Source organism: Corapipo altera, unplaced genomic scaffold (assembly GCF_003945725.1).
Source record: "Corapipo altera isolate COAL_440 unplaced genomic scaffold, ASM394572v1 75, whole genome shotgun sequence".
In the NCBI taxonomy this organism is placed as follows: domain Eukaryota; kingdom Metazoa; phylum Chordata; class Aves; order Passeriformes; family Pipridae; genus Corapipo; species Corapipo altera.
In genome coordinates this window covers 8,943,116-8,968,223 of record NW_020884887.1, presented here as the reverse complement: position 1 = coordinate 8,968,223, position 25,108 = coordinate 8,943,116, and the positions used below count along the sequence as shown (strand labels likewise).

Below are 25,108 nucleotides of genomic sequence, written 5' to 3'. Positions count from 1 at the left end.
AGAATAGTGCAGTGTCTCCCTGTGGCGTGCCACTAAAATTCTTATAAAAGACCATGTAATCTTGGCTTCAAGATATGTCAGCATTACCCTGTTTTTTTAACAGACCTATGCAAATATGCATAAGTTCTATATGTAGTAAGGGAGAAGTGATGCCTTGAACTTGTTCTTTGATAGGCTTATCTGCCTTCTTTCGGCATTAAAGTTACCATGATGCCAAAGTCTGAAGAGTTTAGTTTATGTAAATTGGAGACTTTGGAGAGTGTACAAAGTGTATAGATGGGTAGATTCAGTGGATGGTAGAAGAGCTACTTTCCATTCCAAACCTGAATATACTGATGGAGATGGTGAAGCTGTTGTGTTTCTGAGGGTTATAACTTTGAGTGATCTCTTAGAGATGCTGGATTTGACCATGTGTAAATTCCATTCTCTTGTGATGTGGGAGGCCCTCATTACTGGGGGGTTAATGAAGCTCCATGTGACTGGGCAGTCAGAGCACCCACCACACCGTGCTATTGAGCTCAGAAACACTCTGGCAGTTTTACCATTAGCACAGCCCAGCTTTTCCTGCACTGCCCTCTGCCAATATAAGTATTCCTGAGCTGCTATTATATATATTCATCTATTACATATACTCAGGCCACTAGCATGTGTCTCTATGTTCTTCCTGAAATGCTGCTTTTTTTTTTTACCAAAATAGGAGAGTTTAGAGAATTATTTAAATTCTATTTCTGTATTCGCAGCACAGAGCACAGTGAGAGCAAGAGCTGGATGTCACAGTCCCAGGACAAGCTCTGTTCCTCTCCCTGAATCCATTCACCAAGTCCTTACCCTTTTGGAGTGGGATGCCAAAGGTATCCCATTTCTGCACTATGCCCTGTGAGACCCCTTGGTGCACAACACAGAGCAGTATAGAAATAAAAACACTGGCTTTGGCACTGAAGGGGGACATCCCAGGCAATGGGCAACTTTGCATGGGATGATTTACCCTCCCACGTTGTATGTTGCTCCTGGTAGAAACATTCCCTATGAATCAGCTGTGCAGGTCTGACTGAACTCAAGGACTGGATTTCTGTTCCTCAGCAGTAAGTGTTCACAGCACAAGTGTGACAGGCCCCAGTAGTAGCTTTGACATCTCCAGCAGCAGAAAGGACTGGTAAAATTGCCTCAGAAGAGCTCACGGTCTCATTTGCCAAGCCTAGTGCCTAAAGTGCAGCCTAGTTCGCTCTCTCAGTGGAAAGCAAATAGAAAAATCATTTTCGCAGTGCCCAGCAATGTTTATCTTCCAAGTTGGCTGGCCTGCAGTGACATTAGTGTCCCCAGAGCTTCTGAACTTAATCATTTCCAGTTGCTGCTTGCCTGCTTGAAGCGGACCTAGACCACCCTCCACTGTGTTCCTCCTGCCAGTCACTATGGGAACAGCAATCAAAGCTCATATTTATGGCTCTGTAGATGTCCAAGGTCACAGAGCACGGGTCTAGTGGGAACAATTAAAACAGACCTGTCCAGTTATATCTCTTTAAGCTCTCCCCACATTACACCTCTAACTAGAGCAGTAAAGTTAAAGCAGCATGACTGGCAGGACGTAGCTGCTTTATAGAAGATGTCCTTTAGAGAGGTAAAGATACTCGGGATACTGTGGAAGCATACTAGGAGTGAAGTCAGCATTGCTGGATAAAACCTGACCCCAGATTTGAATCCTCATTCCAGCTGGCAGAGCTGTGCCCGGCCACAGCCAGCCATGCCCAGCAGCCTTGGGCAGAAATGCCCACTGGAGCAGCCCATCTCTGCAGGCTGCAGGAAGGCAGTTCCTACCTCATCCACCATGGATGCTGCTGGGATGAAGTTGTTTAAACTCTTTTGAAGTGGCAGAATATGTTTATTCTGGTTTGGGGGGTTGTGTGGTTTTGGTGGTTTTGCCCTGGGTGCTCCTTTACTGTCATCACCTGTACACTAAAAATTGCAAATGTGCATTTTTAGGGTAGCAGCAAGTGTTTTTTATACCTGGTGACTCACTCTACAGCAGAACACAGGGGAAAAAAAGAGGACCACGGAAATAATTGAAATGAGATGGAGGGAAGATCTGCAGTGAACTTAATATCTGAGGAACAGAGAAGTAATTCTTTGGTAATTTCCAGGTTTTGTAAGAGGCAGCTGTCTCTTCCTGTTTAAGTCAGGGTCATGTTCTATTGAGGAACCTATGTGATGGGACTCATGATCCCATTGTCCGTGTTTTATTGAGTCTAGGGATGAAATAGGTTCCTTCCCTTGAGTGTTAATGTGGTTTGTTACATAGGAATGAAAATCATTTAGGCCAGAAGATCCAGCAGCAGATACCACGAGAAGGTGAGAGTGAGTTACCTCCTTAACATGCAATGGGCACAGAAAGATGCAACACCAGAATTTTAGAAACAGGCCAGCAGGCATGTAAATATCTTTACAAACCCAAGGCTTTTTAAATGGTCTTTTTATATTAAATATAGTTCCTTCCAATTCACTGCTAATTGAGTTTGGGTAACCAGGGTATGTTTGGCTGATGTTTTCTTACATAGGCTTAGTTCCAAAATGCTATGGATGAAACAAGTTCTTGCTGTGCATAATGCTGTGTAGACAAAGCTGTGTCCCAAGCAAACAGGAAAATCAAAGGGGAGCAGGCACCACGTGCTGAAATGGACTCTCTGGTGGTGTGCATTGAGGCAGGGGCTGAGGCAGGAGAAAACCCAGGTGGACTCCCACGCCACTGCCTCTCTGCCACCTCTAAATTGCATTGAAATACAAATGTTCACTGCCACAAAACACTGGGATGCTGGAATGGTGCATGAGCATGGGAATGTGTTTTAGAACAGCAGCTGAAAAAATACTGCAGTTTCCATTTTGAAGCTTTGGTCTGGCAGGATTAAACAGTTCCCTGGCAGGTTGATGTACAGCCCTGGGTTGGGGTTGTGGGTTCTTCACTTTTCACTCTTCAAGTTTGGATCCAACTTGAAAAGTTGAATTTTGATGTCTGGACAACCTCAAAGTCTGATTGTGAAAAATAAAAGAAAACATGGGAAACATCCGTACCATTAATGCTGGAAAGGGGGAATGGGAAGTAAACGACTTCACATGGCCCTCCCTACTGAGGAAATTTCTCTGAAGGAAATTTTCTGCTGTATTTCTCTGCTACGGATATGTAGATTTTCTGAGCTCTATATGGTTGGCTTGATATTCAGTGTCAAAACGAGATCTGTTAGGCTGACTCATTGCTCTGTTTTATCCCAGCAGTGGCACTGGGTAACACTGGCAAGTGGGTGGTGGTACTGGTTGAACTGGAACGTCCAGTGTTGAATGTGGCTCCTCAGTGTGGTGTGTGGTGGTGACTCAAATGTTCTCATTTCCTTGGGGCCACAAAGTGAGGGCTGGAATCACTGTTCTGGAACTGGAATTAACCAATCCTGGCTGCTGGGACACAGGGGTGTTACAGGGAATGCTGAGACTGGTGTTCTCTGTACTAGGGGGTGACAGGCCAGCCTTGGCAAGCAGCACTTCTCTGCTATGGGGAGCAAGTGACATTTGCAAACCTGGCAGGTTGGCAGATTTGAATGGTAGAAATCAGGACATCTCGCACGCTCTGCTTCAAAGAACAGAAACACACCAGCATTTTAAAGAGCAGGGAAGACACACACTCCTGACTCCCTCCCTGCCCAACTCCATGGTGGCTTTGGTTACTGACAGAAAGGAAGATCATGGTAGTAATTTTCACCGGAAATTTAGATGTGGTGGCCACCCATAGAAAATTGTCCGGATTCCACATGCACTGGAGAAACCTAAACAGAGTTAAGTTCTTGCCTGTTTTATTTTTCCTCCTGTTACCTACCAAGCAGACAATCAATAGTGTTAATGTGACTGCTGAGACATACCATGGGGGTGCAGACAATTCAGAAAAAGCTAGGAATTCTAGGGAAAAAAATATACCTTGCAGCTTTGCCTTTATCACTTTGCTGTGTCGGGGAGAATTACTCCTCCTGGGCTGTGTTGAGCCATCCCCACCACTGCTATACTGCAACGAACCCAGGGACCACTGAAAGCACTCACCTGTGGTCACAAAGGCTGTTCATCCTGTGGCTGGAAATTCAATTCCGGTGCTTCAGACACAAAACCAGTTCTTCTACCTGCCTGACTTTTTGAAATCAAAATAAAATAGAGTAAACTGAAATGAAAATCTCAGGCAAAAAACTGTTTCTAGGAAGGAGTTATGCCACTGAGTGGTACAGAGGCATTTCTGACATCAGGGGGTTTTTTTAATCCATTTCATTTCACCTCCATTTGACCTCTTACATTAGTAACTAGAATTGTCTCTTTCTTACCTGCTAAAAAAAACATATAAAGGAGGTTATTACAGTCAAAACAGAGATTTGCCCAAGGAAAAACGGAAGGAACCTTGTGGAAGTCAAGAAATGTTGAACATATTCTCGCTTTACTGTGGTTGGCCCAAGGAGCAGGAGAGCTGATTTCTATACCTTCAAACAAATAAGGTCAACCACCTACAGCATGGATGCCAGCAATAGCATCAGGGCACGTATTAAATAGCATAAGGAGAGCCAAATGAGGGAATCAGAGCTTCCTGAGACACGCACCTCTGAGCAACAGCGTTTCAAAGCTCCCAGTTCTCACCAGGTGAACAGGACAGGAATGTTCCTCACCTAAGTAAAGGTGGGTTCATGCCAATAGGGTCATCTCCCAGCATATGGTGAATTGTCAACACCAGATTCAGTCTCTCTTGTAGTTATGGAAAACATCATCTAGCATATCTCTCTCGAAAGATTGCCAAACCTTACCTTAAAATGCATGTTTTACTCAGGAGTGATTATATGCAAAAGATAAACAGAAAACAGTTTTGTTTTTAGATGAAGATATATTGATGCTAAGAATTTGAAAATATCCTATTCCATGAATTAAAGTAGTCCCTTTGGAGACATCTCTATACTCTCTTTTTCAGCAAGTTGGGCTTTTTTTTTTCCTGATCTCTCTCTCTGCTCCTTTCCTCTCTCCACCCACCCACACAATTCCTTTATTTTCTTCTCTGCACCATTTCCCAACCTATTTTCTTTTGCATATTTGAAAGCAAGAAATTAGTTGAAAATCTCAAATAGCTGTAAGATTTTCATTTCTACGCTGTCAAAGAACTTTGAGTTTGACTTCTTCAAATACTCCTCCTCCCTCCCATTGCCCTTTCAAACTCCTCTATGCTGAAAAAGTAACAGTAACCAGTCACAAGGAGTAGCACTGGGCCCCTGTCACAGTCTCTGTCCTTGGCGGCCTTGCCCAGTCCTTGGCTTTGTCTTAGTGTTACTCCAAAAGCAAGGCTGTGAACAAATGGCCTGTAGGGTGAAACACATCCCTAACTCTGAGCAGGAACCAGCACATTTGAAAAGAAGATGGTGCAGTATTTTTGCATGATAATGGGCTGGATTTGAGGGGTTTGCATCATTTCTGTGACCTTACATACGCAGACATATAACCATATTGCTGATGTAAATTGTGACTGTGAAAGAGGCCACAACTTTGGCATATGCATCCCTCTACATTTACAATTTATGCATATTTACCATTCCTTAAAGTATACTGGGGACATAAAATGGTACATCTTCTGCAAAAGAATGAAAAATAACTGCAAACCTGTTATATGCTCTATATAGCTCTGATCAGAGGGGGAAAAATGACTACAGATTTGTGGTTGACAGGTTTCAGAAAAGGTTCAACAGAGTGTGAAAATTGACATTTAGCAAATAACAATTCAGCCTTCATTTTTTTGTGAAGCTGCTTGAAATAAATGGCAGGTTTTAAACAAAATGTTTGGTCAGTTGTTATATTGGATGTTGCTTGTCTCATTACTGCAGTTAATTAAAAGGGGGGACGATAAGTCAAAGCCAGAGTCAATAAGTTTGTTAATAAAGATTTAATTTGGTGGAATCATTATAAATTGACTGTACAATGAATGGATGTGCCACAGGAGTGTGAGTGTCTGAAGGTCTATAAATGGGTTTTCAGAAATAGCCATCAGGTTGTAGCCAATTTGTCATGCTAAATAAGCTCTTCAAATCCACTTAGGCAAGTGTGTACATGTTTCCGAAGGGTATCACCACTGAGTATATGATGCATACAGGCACACCTTTTTTTTCCAGTAGGTTTTTAATTCTACCATTTCAAATCCTTTTTCGCTTTGTTATCTCTATATTTCTCATTGTAAGTGATTTACTATTAACTCCAGTCTTTTTAGAAGGAATAGAATAAATCATAGGAGAAGAGAAAGAGTAAATCATCACTGCAGATAGTGCTGTAAACTCAACCTGTGAGCTATCCACGTGAGATTTTAATCCACTTGATCCTTTTCCTTTATGGCTGACCAAACAGCAGGTAAAAATCCCATGACAGACAAACTTCAAGAAGAATTTTAAAAGGAAAATCTAGACCAACATTTCTTCTCTTCATCAAGCAGTTCTAATGCAGAAGACTGCATGCAAAGTACTGATGATAATGACTGCAATATTTGCATAGCACTGCACCCCTGCCAGTAATCCTCTCATTCAAGTATGCTGGATTATCACAGGAAAGTGATTTCTCTGTCAGTGATGACATGCTGGTCTGCTCCTCAGGATTATTTAACACTCTGAAAAACAGAAGAATAAGATAAAAAAATTACATCATTCTGCCTTCTTCCAAAGTAGAGCAGTAGATCAAACCATGAAGGTAGTGGAGAGTTGGTCCGAACTGACCCAGTGGTTAGCCACTGAGTGCATATGACACTCACCCCAAGGTAGAGCACCATATAATGTCTCAGTTAATAAATACTATATGAGTTAATACAACAAGTTTTAGCTAACTCAAGTATCCATCTTCACATTGAATTTTATAATTTTAGGCCAACACAGGTGGCTTTTGTCCTCCTGCCACCACCCAGAAGCCAGTATAAACTTCAGGAAAAAGCCCATTTAAGCCTGAACTGTTCCCTGGAGGACAGCATTGCTCTCCCGGCTCCAGTGGCTCAGAGTTGCCTTTAGATTTGGTGGCCCTACAGACCTCCCTTGGGTTGTGTTATTCTCCTCCATGTTCATGATAGCAGCACTTCGATAGCAAATGGTGTCAGTGGCCCCGAGGAAGAGCTGCAACACTTGATTTCTATTTCTTCTTCTCCTCCTTGGCACAGTGACAGTGCATCAAGATAATACCCAATCTTAGCGGCCTCTCCTGTAATTCTGCTTGAAAGGGTTTCTTCCAATTTATGCCTTTTAATCAGAAGCTTTCAGCCTATAATTAGAAACTTACACCAGCCCAACCTCTGCTTCTTAAAAAATGCATTTGTGGCTTAGGCAATTATGGTAACATGAAAAGTAATTATTTACCACTACATGCGAAATGAACATGGTCATTAATGCACCCAACAGGAGGAGGATTTTATTTTGTCTCTATTTATTTTAATTTATTGCAATAAGTCACATAACGAAGTATATCAGACAAGCAAAAGAATAAGTGGTTTAGGTAGTAGATCAGGCATGTCTTACTCCAAGTCCGTTCGTTTGCCATGCTGGGAGTGTAGGGAAGCTGTGGTTGGTGGGATCAGAGGCAGAACCACTCTCCAGCCCCAAGCTCTCTGTTTAGCCATGAGGGAATTTCCAGACCATTACTTAAGCGGTTTTGACCCAGACAATGTAACTTGTGATAGGAGACATTTAGTGGTGAGGTTTCTGTACTAAAATTAATTACTGGCTTTTAAATGCCAGCCAGTGGCATCAATAGCAGCACTAAGCTGGAGCTCAGCCTGCTCTGTGATAATGTCATTTACTGTCCCACTTCTGACCATGCTAAGAGAGGGGGCATCTGTCCTTTGGTTTCCTCCAGCCAAAGCTTACTTGGCTCCTATACAGTGTCTCATATGGCTGTTTACTGTCAGAGATCATCCTGGAATGGTTTGGGTTAGAAGGGAAGTTAAGGCTGAAAGATGGAGCACCTCAGGATGGAGGTAATCCTGTAGCCAGCTCACTGCTCAGGTGTCTCAGGCACAGTAGGGTTTTGGAGCAAGACCAATCTACTCACAATCCACCAGGTCTGAGGAGAGTGAAGTTGCAGTCATCTCTACACTTGAAATAGGAATCATGCTTTTAGCATCCCTGAATCCCTGCCCTGGGCACTTAAACACATTATCTTCTTTAACCACATGTGTATTTGCCACACAGTGTTCAACTATCTCCCAATTTCTATGATAATTTCCTTCCTTGATTTATAAGCAACAGAATTTTTTAATTATGCAGATGATTTTAATTTTCTCAGCCATAGCTCCACTTTGTTAAACATTAATCTTGTACCTCTTTCTTAGACAGTCTCTGCCCTTCATCAGTCCTCCAGTTCATAATGAAACTAGATCTCAATAGTATTACACAGTCATTTTTCTCCCTAGATTAATTTGATATCTTCTGTTTGATCTCAAACAAACATTTAGGACAACTTTACCAAATTACCTTCTGTTCAGTAATTCCCTTGCTATAGCATGGTAGGCAATCAATTGTATTTTGACTTTTCTGTGTTTTCCTAGTTTTGGTGCTTTTTAGTGCTCTGAATAAGCTCAGCTAGTCCAAAGGGTGCTGGAAGTCTACAACGGGGTTTGCAGTGTGGTGGGAGGAACCATATGTTGGATCTTTTCCTCTTGCTGAGGAATGGCATTTTTTTGGAGGTAAAGTGAGAGCTGGTTCCCACCTGCTTGGTACTGCAAGCCAGTACCATACCTACAAACTCCTCTGGTTCCTCATGTATCTAGACCCTCTCAAGGGTGATTCATATTACTTTCTCAATTCTTTTTTAACCTTGTTTTGACTAAGCTTTGTATAAAATCTCTTCAGCATCTGTGCTGCCCAAATACAGAGAAGAAAAGTCGTTGCACCCCCTGGCATTTGAACCAGACTTATCTCTAGCTCAATTAGAAAACTGTGATTTCCAATAAAGCATCATTAGACCTCTGCACCTGTCAGCTCTCTAACACATTTAACTGGATTTTACTTAGGAATTAACCATCATTTGTGGATGATAGCTGAAAGAATTTTCATTCATTGTTCACAATTGGGAATTACATGAGGCTTTAGACCCTCAGCCATAACAATCTGTTTCAGAGTATGGCTGCACGGGAATTGTCACTTATTAGATTTGCAGAATAAACACTGGAAAGTGAATGGTGATACACGGTGTCAAACTAACCAGTATTTACAGCAATAGGCAGGATTTACAATTGGATGACATGATAATATATTCTTGTTTACTTCTGTAATTAATGTTCCTAAAAAAAAAAACCCTGGAAAGCTTCCATAAGCAAGATTTATTTCTGTTGATTGAGACTGTAATCAGATGTCCCAATTCAAACAGTAATTGGCATGCTTCATTAACATGTAATTGAAAACAAGATTTATGTCAATGCTAAGCAATAAATAACAGGGATACATATTTTCTTATTAGTGATGGTCTCTTCTGTAAGCTCTCAGAGTACTTGCTGCTTTTTTATTGTGCCATTTAGGTCATATTTTCTCAAAATCATAGTGTCTCAGGAAAAGACATTGAGCATTTTAACCTCTCATTCTGATGTACCAAGGCCAACTCTATTTTTTCTCTTTCCTATTTTATATTAGACTCACTGTTCTTGCCATATTTTAGTCTCTGTTGTTGTCATGAAATGGCAGTACCAGTAGGAAGAAAATCTAATGATGAAGGGCAGAGCTCAGGACAGAGCCTTTTGGTCTTTGGGAGGTGACACGACTTTGCTTGAACTTATGTTCAGCTGAGGTTTTTACCAGGTGAGTCCAGGCTCAACCTGTTGTTCCACCTCCCAAACTTTTTTCTGTTCCAATACAACCAAAGATAAGATAAATTGGGAAAAAACAAAGGGGTTAAAAGCATTTCAGAAATAGAAACTAAGCATACTTTCTTTGCAATTCAGTAAAACCTAATTAACTTACAGTTAATAGTGAGAAAAACATTGTGTTTTTTACCTATGAGTAGACATATATAAGATAACACACAAATAATGAAGTCAGAAGTGTAAGTCACTGTGAGTGGCTGATCCCATTGATTTCATTGAAACAAGGGAGTTAAATCTGAAAACAAATTTCAACCCGAGATACTGGTTCATTACCAGCAAATTGATGGAGCTCCATGTTTACTTGCCAGCATAATTTACCAATTGTATGAGATGTAAGCAGGCACAGTGGTAACATTGTTTAATTTTATGCTCAACGTGAATCTTATAGCTGGTCAGATGGATACCATAAGAAATAATTAGAGTCATTAGAAGTAATGGGCTACAGCTGCAGTAATACATGCTCTATTCTCAGTCCAGAAATTTCTAAGCAAAATTAAATTAGCTGCTGTTACCACACTGTTGCATCATATGCTCCTCACCTCCTGAGTGTAAATTTCTCTACCCATTTCCATACTGCGAGCAGTGTTTGTGTCCCACACAGAAAAATCCCCCAGTGAGCTCAAGAAATTCTGAACACACTAACTGCTTTCACATGTTGAGGATCTTCTCCCTCCTCTACTGCAGCCTTTGGTACAGTTTGCAACCACAGTTTGCATCAATGCTGGACTTGGGCAAATTTTTCCCCTTGAAGTATTTGCAATATAAATATTTGCAATATAAATTTTATATGATTTTTATATATATAATATTTTATATTATATTTATCATTATATTTTATGTTTTATATTTGCAATATAAATATAAAATAAAATTTATTTGCAATGTAAATATAAAATAAAATTTATTTGCAATAAATTTTATTTTTTAACAAAATTATATCCACTTTATTGGAAGCACATCAGCAGCACCCAGCTGCTGATACGGCCTTCACATCTTTAATACCCTTTTTTCTCCCCAGATTCAAAGGGCTGTTCATAACAATAAGGAAAATGCTGCATTATCCTGGAGGGGGTGAGAGGAAGGGCAAGAAGGAAATAGATCCCACGGTACTGGAGTGATTAATGTGACTGTTTATGATGAACGAAATGAAAACTAGAAGTCTGGGTAAATAATGGTCTTTCCAAGTGAATAACTTCCACTGGAACCACAGTACAAACTCATGTGCTGATCTACTTTAAATTACTGCTTAAGTTTCCAAAGCAAAGCGGGGATGACACTGAAAATTTTTCTCCCTTGTTGATTCCCAGGAGCACAGATTTTCAGGGAATAGCAGGAGAGGGTTCATTGCAAGGTGCACAGATGCCATGTGAGATGCTTTGGTGATAGGTTTGAGTAGAAGGCCTGCAGAGGCATGGGTAGCACTGTCCACCAAGCCTGGTGAGCTGGAGCAAGGCTTCCCCTGCATACATCATCCCCTCATTGAATGTGCTCAGTGGGAGGAACAGGACTAACAGTATTTTCCATGAAGGTATGAGCCTAATACTGCAGATTTGAAAAGATCAGTTATCCACATGCCAACCATCTGTCTCTGGCAATGGTACTTCCCTGGCCTCAGCAGTTACAGTACGTAACTGCTTCACAACTGATAATATATTTATCTTTTCACCCTCCCTATGGAGTTGGAAAGTGCCATTTCCTCTGTTGCAGAACTAAGAACTGAGATTAAGGGTCAAATTTGTTATAGCATTTAGGTGCTCAGTGAGATTTTCAAGAGTACTTAACATCCATTGTAATAATTGGAACCTTGGAACTTTGATAATTCTGAAAATCCTGTTACTTGTGTCTTTTCTTTTAAAAGTTTGGACTTTCATGACACCCTGGGATCCATAGGAGTGGTTCCTATGTTGTGAGTAGTCACCCAGACCATGGAATGTCTCTTCATCCACCTACTAGGAGACTGTAGATGGGACATGAGAAATTTTATGGCAGTACCTTATCTTAGTCCTGAATTCCAGTAAGTCTGTGGATAGCAGTGCATTTACCCTTCTTGCCCAGCTCTGTGAGAGAGGTCAAAATCCAGTCCTGCAAATACTGGAGCAAAAATAAGCAGCACCCATGGTCAATAAAAAGGGCTTATGTGCCAATTGCTGGGATGGAAAATTCAAGAGCAGGAGCAAATAATGAAACAATCTATATTCATGCAGCCACCTTTCCAGCCTACTGCTCTAAGTATGGGCTTACATCTAACTGGGAGATGGGAATCCTACTAAAAGCTCCAGAGGATCACACTGGAAAACAAATGCTGATTTTGAACAAATTATCTGTTCATCACTAAATCATTTTCTTTCATTATTAGTCTCCAAATTGGTTCTGCTCTGGAAGGCAGAATTAGGTTTAAAAGCAGAGTGTGTCTTAAACACTTGCTTCAAATGAAAGTATTCGGTAAACATTACTCAAAGCCCCAGAGCATAAACTCCTCAGCTGCTTTCTCTGGCTTTGCATAGGTTTTGCAGCTCCTGGTTTGGGGACAGGTGTTTCAGGGATTCATTTGGGATATCAGAAAATAATCAAATTAAATTCCTTACAATCATATGCCCCTCAAATGCCAAGGAAACACATTTTTAAGACCTTTCCATCCTCCTTTACAGTAGTGTAAATTGGCACAAAAGTCCCGTGCAAACAGATGGACTTACACGCCAAACAAATACAAAACCATGTGGGCTGCAGCCCAAGTTTTTCATTATTGGAAGAGCTGCACTTTGCTGTTACAGTACTTACACTCATTTCTGTAGTTTTAAGGTTCTAAAAAATTCCTTGAGCTTCAAAATTATGTTTTTAGTATTAAAGGGTTGGGCTTGGGCTGATTCAGTGTGTCAGCAAGATTGCAGCTGTCTGAGCTAGTGATTTAGGATTATGGAGTGGGGGTCAGCTCAGCGAGGTGGGTGATGGAGCAGCAGCAAAGACCCAGAGCTGTGTATTTGTCCCATGTCACACCATGGACTGTGGGGAGGTGCTTGAGAGGGTGCTTTGTGCCTCCATGAGCCAAGAAGCTCTGCACAGATTAGAATGTGTCTAAAATCAATGGACTTTCATCAGTGCTGTTATTCTGCCTGTGGGTTTTCATCGGGTGGAGGAGGAAGGATAACTCTGTCACTTTGTTAGATGTGACAAGAGGATAAACTTTGGGACGATGTTATCTAGTACACTCCATATCTTTGGTAGCTTATTCAAAGCACAAGTTTAACTCAGTTTGAGGTTTGGGGGACCTGTGTGCATAAGGAAAGATGCATAGGAAGGTTCTCTTTCTATCCTCCCCCACCATGGGAAGACATTCACCAATTTCCCAGCTCTCCACACTCTCCAGTGAAGGTGTAGGACTGGGAGGCTGCTCCAATACAAGCAGGAATTGAGTGCTGCTGCTGCTGCTGCTGCTGCTGCTGCTTAAAGGGAGTCTGTTTTTGCTGTGGTGCCTGACTGTTTTGCACTTACAAGATTTGTTTCTCGGTTGGTAGAAGAGCTACAAGATTAACACATGAACAAATACATTGAGACAGCCAGGACATCAAAGAAATTGGAGAGTCACTAAGATGCTGGGGTGCTGAAGAGTCACCTGGCCGTGTTCTTAGGAATTATTTTATCCTCAGATTAGCTCAGCTGTCTTGGGATTTGGACGCATCCTCTGGTGAATTTAGCTACAGTGACTTAAGACATAACTGGCCCCAGCTCTCTGCTGCTCCTTCTAAGGATCCTGCTGTGGGGCAGAGGAGGCAGGAGGGAATGTTTGCCTGCGTCCCAGCCACTGCAGCACAGATCCGGGGGCTTAGTGCAAGCAGAGGGTCCTTCATTTTTCAGGGTAAGCACCAGTCTGTGAGGTGTCTCTCATTTAAGGGTGAGAGCATACTGTACCCCTGGGCAGAAATCTCCAGGGAAAACATGGGTCAGACAGTGTGTTAAGCCACCCTGACAAAAGCCACCAGAGTTCATGTGCCAGAGCCCTGCAGCTGTGCGCTGTGACTCTTCACCATGAGGAAATTCTAACTGATATTGGAAAGGCAGCTATTGCAATTGGGAGGTCAGAGGGAATCATATCCCAGGTAGCACTATTTAATGGCAATCACTCTTTGCAAGCTTTTTCTCCTCCACACAATCTGCAATTCAGTGAGGCAGGAAAAAAAGTAACAGTGGTCTTAACTTTGAGTTCCTCATACAGGAACCAGCCAAGGGGTGATACCAGTGGAAGGAATCAGAAGAAGGTTTATGTAAAAAGTAGCTTCCTTGCAGAGAACAAAAAGCAGCTCAGAAGGATTGTGCAGAGACTGATAACCATGAGACCGTGCTCTTTCCTTAAGCTGTGTATGCCTCAGTTGTTCCCTGAAATTTAGATTTAGTTAAGTCAGACAGGAAATTATGCATGAGTTTGGGGGTCTTGAGGAAAGGTGTTCAAAAAGCAGCAATATGAAAACACCAAAAAGAGGGAAAGTTGTAACTTGAAAAGTGCCACAGAGAGGGAGCTGTGTGCCTTTGCTTTATTGAACTGTTGGCTGCAATAAATACAGCTGAATTCCCTCAGTCTCCCATAATGTTGTCTCAGTACCAGCAGGAGTCCATTTAAGAATACACTTACTTGCACAAATTATTATATATAGGAAGAGCAGAGAAACAGCTGATGCAAGCAAACCCTGAGAGCTGCCCTACTGAACTGGGGGTGGTGGTGGGCTGTCCCCTGCTTCGCCTTGGTCAGTGCTAGCAACCCAAAGAAGGCAAAGCAGAGGAGCTTCTGTTCCTGCTTCGTCTGAGGAGATCATAGTCTGTGATGGTACAGTGCATAAATGGTGATAAAATCAACTAAGAGGCTGTTCCCAAAGAGGGAGAATTGTTTTTTTATTATCATTTTCAATACAGAAAGTAATGAGACTATATTATAAAGAAGAGAAGAGACAAGTATAATAAAAGACCCAACAATGGATAATCAACAAGGAAGACTGAACCTTGCACTTCTTCATCTTATAGCATTAACCCCAATTGCCTGAAGTAAAAGGCTTGGCTGTGTTACAGTGCTGTAACAGGGTTGTCAGATCCCTGTGCAGTGTATCAGTGGTTAGGAGGGGCTGAAGCACTGCAGAGCATGTGGTCATGAGCCTAGGACTGGTCACCACAAAATTTGGGGTCTTCAGCTTGGTTGTTTTCATCTATGTCCTTGTGTCTTTAAACCCTTTCAAATCTCACATTACAGGAAGTCAGAAGAACTAATTTATTCCTGCTTGAACAGGTGTTTGAGGAAGAGAAGCACCTGCACTCTCTGTGTAGACAGCTTTGCTGATATCCCCCGTTAGCACTGATTAGTTAGAAATCTCCTCCAGAAATAAGAGCAAGCTGATCATGGTGGCAGCTTTATTGCACCTGGCGTCTTGACCCAGCACAGAAAAGTTGACATAAAACATGAGTAGGTCAGATTTGTGATGTATTTTACCACCTTGTGCATGAATTCTTTCCTCTGACTAAAGCAGGCGTGGATCTGAACATCAGTAGGTCCTAGGATGCCGTGCAGTGCACGGCAGCAGTCGGGGTCTGTGAGGCAACAGCCTGAGACTGAGCATGAATGTTCAACCCACCGGGCTCTGTAACCCCTTTCTGTTCCAGGCTGGAGTCGCCCACGCGCGCGCTGGTGATGGAGGCTCCGAAAGGCATCGAGATCAACGCCGAGGCTGGCAGCTTGAAAGCCACGTGCAGGACAGAGCTCAGGCTGGAATCCAAAGATGGAGAGGTAAGCAAAGCACATCGAGCCCTGCAGCAAAACCAAACCAAGCCACAGATGTCCTGCGTGTCTGTAGCCTTCTAGTTACTGAGCCGCTGTGTTTGAAATGCTGGTGTGAAAGCCCAGGTGCAGCAGGCTTTCCTAACTTCATTTCTGCTGTGATTGAACACGTCACATGCAAATGAGACTCACTCTGTGGCAAGGGCTGATTCATTATTTTTAAAGTGCGTGTATAATAGCATCTGTTGTTCCAGCAGATTTATGCAGCTGTAATATACACAGTGCACCTAAATTCTTTGTTTCCTTGTCACTTTAAAACAAGATTTACTTTGCCAACATAATTAAATCTTTTATCATACATTTTTCTATAAGAAGACCTTAATTCACTGGTATCGATCTGAAAAGCTTTTGTAGTGGATGTTTCATTTTGGAAAGAAAGGACACATTAGGAAACACAGGTTGTTACACTGGGGAAAATTCCAAAGGGGAAGAGAAAACTAAAACTGATAACACAGAGCAAAAGTAAAATAGCTGTAGAGTTAAGACTCTTCTGGTGTCACAAATATACGTGGGCATATGGTTGTCATACCCTCCTTCTGCCACAATGATGGAAGACACCAAAGTATGTGGCTGAGGAGCTCCCACAGGAGAACCCACTGAGAGCCTCATGAGGAGGAGCTACCCATGAAATGGAAACCCCACCAAGAGGGCTCCAACATAAGCTAAATGTCTTCCTATCTTAGTGTCAGGGGGAAAAAATAGAATGGGATTTTGGTTGCTGTTATTTCTAAACATTTGCATTTTAAGACATTCCAAATCCAGACCATGTGTTAACAAAAAAACCTCTCAAAAATATATAAAAAAAAAAACCTATCCAATACACTGCAAGTGAAACCCAAGGCATTTCACAAGTGCAAGCAGTTGCCTTAATGTTTTTAACCCTAAGTTGCTTTTAGAATACATAAATTGACCTGTCTCTTTCAGGAGATTAGATGATTGGATACTAGAACTAGAGATTCAACTGTAATTGTAAATACTGTTAGTTGCCCTATATTATTCTGGTGTGCAGGTGTTCTTGCTGATGTCAGAGCAATTCCCTGTAGCTGCCATGTATCTAAAACATGCCACTTATTCACCTCATGTTGTTTTATAAGGAGCAATTCAGGTCTGTTACAGCATTTAAGTTATTTTTAATATACACAAAAGTGTTAAATATACATAAATGTAAAATATGCATAAAAGTCAGTGCAAACATAACTGGCAGTGGGATCACAGTGACAGAAATCCTGGTGGAGGAGCAGGGGTCGTTGGAGGTGAACCATACCCACTCACCACCTTGCAGTGGGCATTACCCCACCCTCTGGCTGGGGAACCCAAATGTGGAGGTGCCCTGGGAAGCCACAAGCCAAGAAAACACAGTGGGCAGATTAGCAGAAACAAACTGGAGGTCGCAAGTGACTCATGGTAAAGGCAGATGATGTGCTTGCTCAGATTTATATCAGACTTCCCATCTTAATACACTTGCCTACCAAGTTTTTGTAGCAGCCGAGTTGACTGAAGGAAGCGCCTTTGAACACAATATCAAAAATAACAGGTCTCCGCTAATTCTCTCTCTTTTTCTCTCTCTCTCCCCCCCTCTGGCTTCAGATAACGTTGAATTCTGCAAAAATCAAACTACCTAACTTGCCTCAAGGATCTTCCTCTTCTGCAGGGTCCAGGCAAAAAATCTACGAGCTCTGTGTGTGTCCCAATGGGAGGTTATTCCTGTCTCAGGCAGGCAGTAGCTCGACCTGCCAGATAAATACAAGCGTCTGCCTTTGAGAGACAATTTGCAGCGGGGTATCGCAGGCAGCACAAAAGCCAGTTCTGGTCTCACAGATCTCAGCTGCCAACTATTTTTACTAGAACACAGAAAGCCTATCAAAGACTTTTTTTGTGTGTGCGCGCGCGTGTGTGTGAATATATATATAAAAATATATATATAAAATATATATATATATATCCTCTGTGTAAAATGATGTTTCAGTACAAGGAATCCCAGGGTGACCCTGTTACATTTGTGTAGCATTTCTCTTCCCCACACCAAAATTTACTGGTACAATCTGCCGAATTGGATCTGATGCTCCCCTGGACCCTTCTGTATTAATGCAGTGTCATGATCGCCCCTCGTTTTTGATCTTGTTCTCAGAGCAATGGGATTGCTGGCTGGTCAAGACCCTGGAACCCATGTAGACCCATCAACATACAAAGGGAAGAGAAGCATCTCTGATTTTTTTGCACTATTAAATCAGTGGCATGGAAAAAAATAAACTAAAAAACAAACAACAAAATAGCCAGATGTGCTGTACTGATCACCTACAGTGATCCAAGATACCTGAGGTTAAATTACACTCTTTAATTATCAACCAAAGCATAGCTTCCTGTTGGGAGAGATGGATGCATTTGGCCAGTAGGACAATCCAGATCTTGCTGGAATAATCCATGTGATTTTCTGAAGAGGTTCAACACTTGCCTGTGCGTGGCCAAGGATGCCTTGTGCTATTCAGATGTGATGCATCAGCTCAAACACAAACCTAAAGTCATCTCTGTGCTAACAAAACTTCTGTTGTATTTAGCCACTGGAAGAAAAAAAATTGTGAAAGATGAACTACATAGAAAAATCCTGAACCTCCTTAGTTAACAGTCCTGGATCATCCTACACACACTCCATTAGCACTTTTAATTCTGAACATATGCGGTGTGAAGGTGTGAAGATTTAAGATTTGGACATTGCCTAAATACCTTCAGAAACATAAAAAGTTACCTATCCTACCCTTAGAAACTGAGAAAATCATACAAATTAGGTGTATAATGTAGATGATATGCCAGAATTTTTTCCATCTTTCTTTTCAGGATATACAGTCCAAGGCCACTTAGATTTGGTGGAGACTGCAAATATCAGAGATGTTGACAATGAAACAGACTTTTTTAAAGAACTTATAAAGATTTTGACAAAGCCAGATGACTGAAAATCAAGGGCTCTGGATGCTGGTTCCTCTAGAATTTGATCCCCCAAAACTGTGATTTTTTTCATGTTTGCATTTTTCCTTATTTTATAAGTCTAGGAGTCACAGGCAGCACAAAACATGAAATCTGATCTGGTAACATTCTTTCCACTGTTCAAATTTCAGAAAATAATAAGAGCCCAGATCATTGAATTCTGACCCATAATTGCATCCACAAGCATGTAAAAATCTTTGAAAAACAAATATACTAATTATGGCAAGAGTTTCCAAGTTGCAGTAAATCTCTCGAGGACAGCAAGGTTTCTAAGCCACTGAGATGCTTTTGAAATATTACCTCATGTGCAAATAAGACAGATCTGTGCCCATCCCTAGTGATATCTAACCAAAGCTGGTATTCTTCAAGTGATCTCCAACATAAAATGTAACTGACAGAAATCTTTAGAACTAATTTAGCCCGTTCCTTTTTTACAGCTTTTCACATAGTTTCTTGTGGTCTGGAGAGTACCAGGGTTTGATTTTTATTTTTTTTAAATTAACAATTCTGACTTAATCCAAAACTGATTGGACTCAAAGAGAAGATTTCTATGGAGTTTAGATTAGATATGTCGCTGCCTAACCAAGCAGCACTCCTGTAAAATTTATTCCCAAAAGAGGATTGAATAATTTACTTTTATTTCAGTAATGCTTTCCAATGAATTAATGAATTCAAACTATTTTTTAATGAATGATTCCTGTAATTCTTTTGTCTTGAGTCAACATTTGAATGCAAAGGGTCACCCAGGATAACAATTGTATTGGGACACAGGACTATACCATCTCTGTTCAAAGAGGGGAATTGTGCCTATGCCTTAAGTCAATGCACTCAGCAAGGAGAAGCACATCATATTTATCTTGTTGTTAAAACTAGTTTATTTGGGGGGGGAGGGACAGGAGGGTGTCTTGGGAACTGGTTGTGCAACTTTAAACAGATATTGATGAAACACATGAAGATTGTAGGGGCACCTAGAATGATACAGACTTTTTTTTTTACCATGTTAAATATAGCAGAATACTGTGTATGTTACCTCTGGGACCACGACTGAAGTCCCATTCATAGTCCTACATTTACTGTAGAATTTTTTTCCCCTGTTTCATTCATTACTGATCGCAAACCTCATAGCAAGCATGACCCAATTCATAAACAAATCCTGTGTGAGCAGTTGTGAAGACACGTGTTGCAGGAAGAGTTCCCCGTACAGAAAACGAGTGGCATTAACTTTCCCATCCCTGAGAGTATTCGTGGTGGGGAGGAAGGCAGGGCTGAGCACAGGGACTGACCCAGCAGGGATGCTGCATCCTGATTTCTGTGCTCCATTCCGGAGACACCGCTGGCTCAATCCTCATCTCCATGCACCCTCTGGCTGCTGTGATGAGGATTTACATCCCAACAAATTAATTTTGAGTGGCTGGTTTTCTCAGCTGGGGCTCTTGGATGAGGTTATCACCTTCTCCTGTCACAAAGGACATGAAACTGCTAAGGACACTCAGCCGTCTATTGTGGTATGAATTTCTGCTGGGGAGCTGTTAGGAAACGACCTTAACATCTGTGCCATCATTGCAGATGTTTCTCTGAGGTGAACAAAGGGTACCTTAATTATGTCTACTCAAAGGAATTCCAGTTGTTTCAATATATTTTAAAATCATTTCATCTTAAAAAACGTAAAATTATATTTTGCATTGGCAGATGAGGAGTTGTTGCTAGAAAGATTGAACCTTTGTAGAGACCTGTAGATCATTTGAACCCTCCTTGAATGACTGAATCATTTGAGTTTTAAGATTGTGGTTTGGGTGATGCTGCCTGTGCTTGGGTTGGCCACATGATTAGTCTCTACTGTTCAGTGAGTGGTAAACTCAAATACAGGCTGGGCAGAGAATGGATCAAGAGCAGCCCTGAGGAGAAGGGCTTGGGTTCTTGGTTGACGAGAAGCTCAACGTGACCTGCAATGTGCACTGACAGCCCAGAAAGCCAACTGTGTCCTGGGCTACATCAAAACGAGTTAGGCCAGCAGGTCAAGGGAGGGGATTCTCAGCTCTTGCTTGACCCCAGCTGGAGTGCTGTGCCCAGCTCTAGGCCCCCCAACATGAGAAGGACATGGACCTGCTGGAGTGAGTCCAGAGGAGGCTACAAAGATGCTCAGAGGGCTGAAGCACCTCTCAGACAGGCTGAGAGACCTAAGGGTGTTCAGCCTGGAGAAGATGTTAGAACTCTTTTCAGTGTCTAAAGGGGCTACAAGAGAGCTAGAGGGGGACTTTTAAAAGGGCAGGGAGTAATAGGACAAGGAGGCTTCAAACTGAGAGAGGACATGTTTAGATTAAATATCAGGAAGGAATTCTTTATTGTGAGGGTGCTGAAGCCCTGGCACAGGTTGCCCAGAGAAACTGTGGATGCCCCATTCCTGGAAGTGTCCAAGGCCGGGTTGGATGGGGCTTGGAGCAACCTGGTCTAGTGGAAGGTGTCCCTGCCCATGGCAGGGAGTTGGAATAAGATGATCTCTAAGGTCCCTTCCAACCCAAACCATTCTATGATTCTATGAAACCAGAGCAAACAGGACTGTCTGTCTCAGATCCCAAGGGAAAAAACAGGTATTTTGTTTAAAAAGCAGCACTCAAACACACCCAGCTATCTCACACTCCACAGTTTGTTGTTGGGGGCTGTTGTGGGTTGACTGACTCACCTGTTGGACAAGGCAAATGCATGAGTCCCTTTTCCTCCTGCCTTGCCCAGAAATCCCTCACAGTTGCTGTACCTGTGTGGGTTGATTTTTCCCTGAATCCCTTTAAATCAGAGCTTCCCTGCTGGAATTTCATCCGTATGCTCTACCTACCATTGATAAAATGCCAAAACCAATGAGTGTTTCATTGTGAATGAGGCCTGCAGTTTAGTTCAACTGAGCATTTGCTATTTGGGAAAGGGGTTATCTCAAAACTGGTTTAATTTTACCTCCCAGTGCTAAGGGAAGGCTGGATGTGTATTCATTTCTGCTGAGATCGGTGGCCTGAGTCAATGACTTCATGGCCTGAGCTGGGACAGGAGCTGGGTAGGTGACAACTGAGGGCACTGAGGGCAGTGGGAACACTGCCAGCCCGTGGGGCTGCTGTAGGTCCAAACCAAACCCTGCACTGCAGCTGTGAGCACTAAAACCCCATCGAAATGCTAATCAAAGGACTGTGACACTAATGTCAATGTACCTTAGGCAACCATGCAGTATTCATAAATGCATTTATGTATTGTAGCTCTTAAATTCATAGGACTTCAGGACCTTGTCCAATTTGCTATAAATGTGACACTTTATGTAAAGGGTCAGAAGAATGACAGTGAGTACTCACCCATGACTGGTACCTTATCCATATGTAGTGTATGACCATTCTGCTGTCACAGCTGAGTTAGGATGGTTCTTCTAAAGCAAAAAGACTTTGCCATTAGCAAAAGCAGAGGTCCTAATAATGACTGTACATCTGTATCCATTCTCTGAGTTTCTTTGTGGGGTTTTTTTGGTTGTTGGTTTGTTTGGGGTTTTTATACTTTTTGAGGTGTATTACCCAGTTGTCAGTGAAATGGGTAGCTAAAGAGTACAAAGAACTGTTAACAGTAAAGGAAGTCATAAAAAGGGGAAGCCAGTAACTACTAGAATATGTGTGAGGCCTCTCCTAAGTATTCATTTTTTAAAAACTACGTGTGTGGAAGAGTAATTTGTATTTGGTTATCTCAGTCATGCGCTGTCAAACAACTGTATTTTAAGAGGGTTTCTTTTTTTCTCCTTTTTAAATTGCACAAACAAAAAAGTTGAAGGCATAAGACTAAAAATACTGTCTGCAATATACAGTATGGCCAAGTGATGACCAATAAAAAACCCTCCCTAGAAATTGCTCCAAGGTTAGAGATTCCAGTGGAACTTGGGGAGATGTCAGGTTAGTTCACATCATACTTAGTTTGCAAATGCAAATACTTTTAATGAAAGTTAGCTTTTGTAGGCATAAGATGTTCACATGTGCACACAAATACACACACACTCATATGCAGTTGTTTACAACAAAAGCCAATTTTCTTTATATTTGTTGGCTTTAAGTTTCACATTGCAAAAGAGAGTAAACAAAGACCAAAGATTTCAAGAAATCCACCCCTCTCTGGTTGCCCTCACACCTGAAATGCATTAACTTTAATGGTGCTTTTTTTTTAACTGGGCAGGAGAAATACAGGTGTATCATAAAGCTACATTTGAGAGAGTAAAGTGGCAGGAAGTCTCTAACTTGGTTAATGGAGAGAGGAGGAAATAATGTGAAAAATCTTGAAATGTGTTCAGAGAACAAGGTTATCTGAAATGTGAAGAAATAGCCCAGAACCAAAAGACATAATCCTGGGCTGAAAGTATACATAAACTGAGTAAATGGTGCTGGCTGTTCACTTACCTCCACTTGAGCATTAGCAGATCAGGAGTTCCAGTGGCTGCTCAGTGAAGAAGAGTAACAGCTGTAATGATTTCATTTTAGAAGTACATACAGTAAAAAAAAAAACCAAAACAAAACAAACAAACAACAACAAAAAAAAGTCAGAGGCTGTACTCTTTTTTATGGCTGACATTTTAAATTTTGAAATGTCATCATCCAGAATTCAACCCCAGCAAGCACAGGGTGTGTTCCTGCCAAGCTTTACCAAGCCCTGCTTTGGTGCTTTTTGAACGTGAAAATAGCAGCCTTTTTATTGCCCTTGCTGTTGAGGAGCATGATCCTGACAAGAGTTCCATTTTAACCTTTTTTCCTCAGTTCTAAAATCGCTGTGTGATGTTTTGGTAGCTGGTGTCCTGCTGTACCTGCACCCGGGTGCAGTGACCAGCAGTCCCCGAATCCGCATCATGTCACGTCTCAGTCCCAGAGAACCCCAAAACCTGTGTGTAGCAGTGGCACTGTGGTGAAATTCAGGACTTTTAGGTCAATTCTGTATGGCAGTTGCTGTTTTCATAGCTGATGTAGCCAAGTTTATGGCTGTGAGTGGAGCAAGGTTAAAAACACTGATGTGGTGCTGATGTTATTTAACTGAGAGTGGAGTGAATTAAACAAAGGCAGGTAGAAGTGAAAGGGAAGAAATGGTGAGACATCATCCTAATACAGTAATGCAGCCAACTTCTCTGTCTCTTTGCACTATTATACTTTAAATTAATAACATCCACTTTACTAAATACAGTAGCAATTATGCTTGATCATATGCACAGTTGGAATTGCTGTCACTGAAACCACTTACAGCTTGGGCTGTTCAGGGTTACTGGAGTGTTTTTTCCGTCCACAATAACCACAGTGGCTTGGGGCTTAGATGGAAATTATTGCAAATAGCTTGTATTTAGAGAGCTTTTAAGTCTGCTGTGGTTGAGAAGCCCGTGGCTATGCACATACAGCCCTGAGGGTTTATCATTTCATCCTCTCCTGTCCTGCCACTTGAATTGTATTGTGCCCTTGTGAAAAGCAACACACTGTATAAAGAATACAGGAAAAGCTGCAGGATTTTTATCCAAAATGAGATGAAAATATAATCTTGGTGCACCACTGAGATTTCCCATCTAAGTCACTGTAAACTAGAGGTGCAAGTCCCTTAAAAATTAATTTGCTACAAGTGTAATTCCTGTGGGAAAGTTAGCACTGGTGTCACTCCCAGGAAATATCTTACCTTACTGCAGCTGGAAGCCATGGGGTGGCTGGGATTTTCTGCCACCATTCAGTAGTGATGGGCTGCCTGTTCAGAGGAAGCCAGATTTCTATTGAGGCAAATCCCCTCCATGGATTGAGTTTTGTTAGCTTTTAAGTGCTATCAAAAAATAGGAAGGATACGTCCACCGTGAAGTGACATGTAATTGTATGTTTGCCTCACGTTTAGTTGGTTAAAACTTTCTACCAGGAAGAAAAAATATCAGAAGGAGAAATTTGTGTGAAAATGTTACATTTACATTGTGCTACGAAATGCTTCAGATAAAAACATGCAGCTTTAGTTAAACAGTCTTTTCTTCTGAGATTAAAAAGGACTCCTTGAAGTCTCTCATCAGGTCCTACCCAAATGGAAAGTCTTACCATTTATAATATATTTGTCATTATAGGAACAAGCCCATTGCAAAGCACAGGCCATGTGCAACTTTGCATGTAACAGGAATTTTAAATTGCATTGTTCTCACATTTTTCCCCCATTCAAAGGCTTAAATGCCAGTAGGAGATAAAGCACTCCAAAACATGCTACTGCTATTTGCATTATTGCTTTCTAAAGCAATGTAGTTTCCTTGGTCTTTTAAAAATTTCCTCATAATGGAGTCCTTGAAATATCTTGAGGCAGGCTCATGCTGGAGAGCAAAAGAATAATTATTTGTGGGTGGTGCTATTTTTGTTGAAGCTTGGATTGTAGTTGAAAAAAATGTTGCTATCAGAGTTTCTCCCACACTTACTTAGCTGCAAACA

General features: G+C 41.6%; 1 protein-coding gene across 5 annotated transcripts in view; it reads left to right on the top strand.

The window, feature by feature from the left end:
* The window catches only part of SGCD (sarcoglycan delta), a 322,382-nt gene extending 301,897 nt beyond the window's left edge, over positions 1–20,485 (top strand). For all 5 annotated transcript variants that reach the window (XM_027643293.1, XM_027643291.1, XM_027643294.1 and 2 more), the window contains exons 8-9: positions 15,518–15,641; positions 17,280–20,485. In XM_027643293.1, the coding sequence (XP_027499094.1) occupies positions 15,518–15,641; positions 17,280–17,453 (298 nt within the window). In that variant the 3' untranslated portion in view covers positions 17,454–20,485. The remainder of the gene's footprint in view (positions 1–15,517; positions 15,642–17,279) is intronic.
* Positions 20,486–25,108: the final 4,623 nt, after the last annotated feature.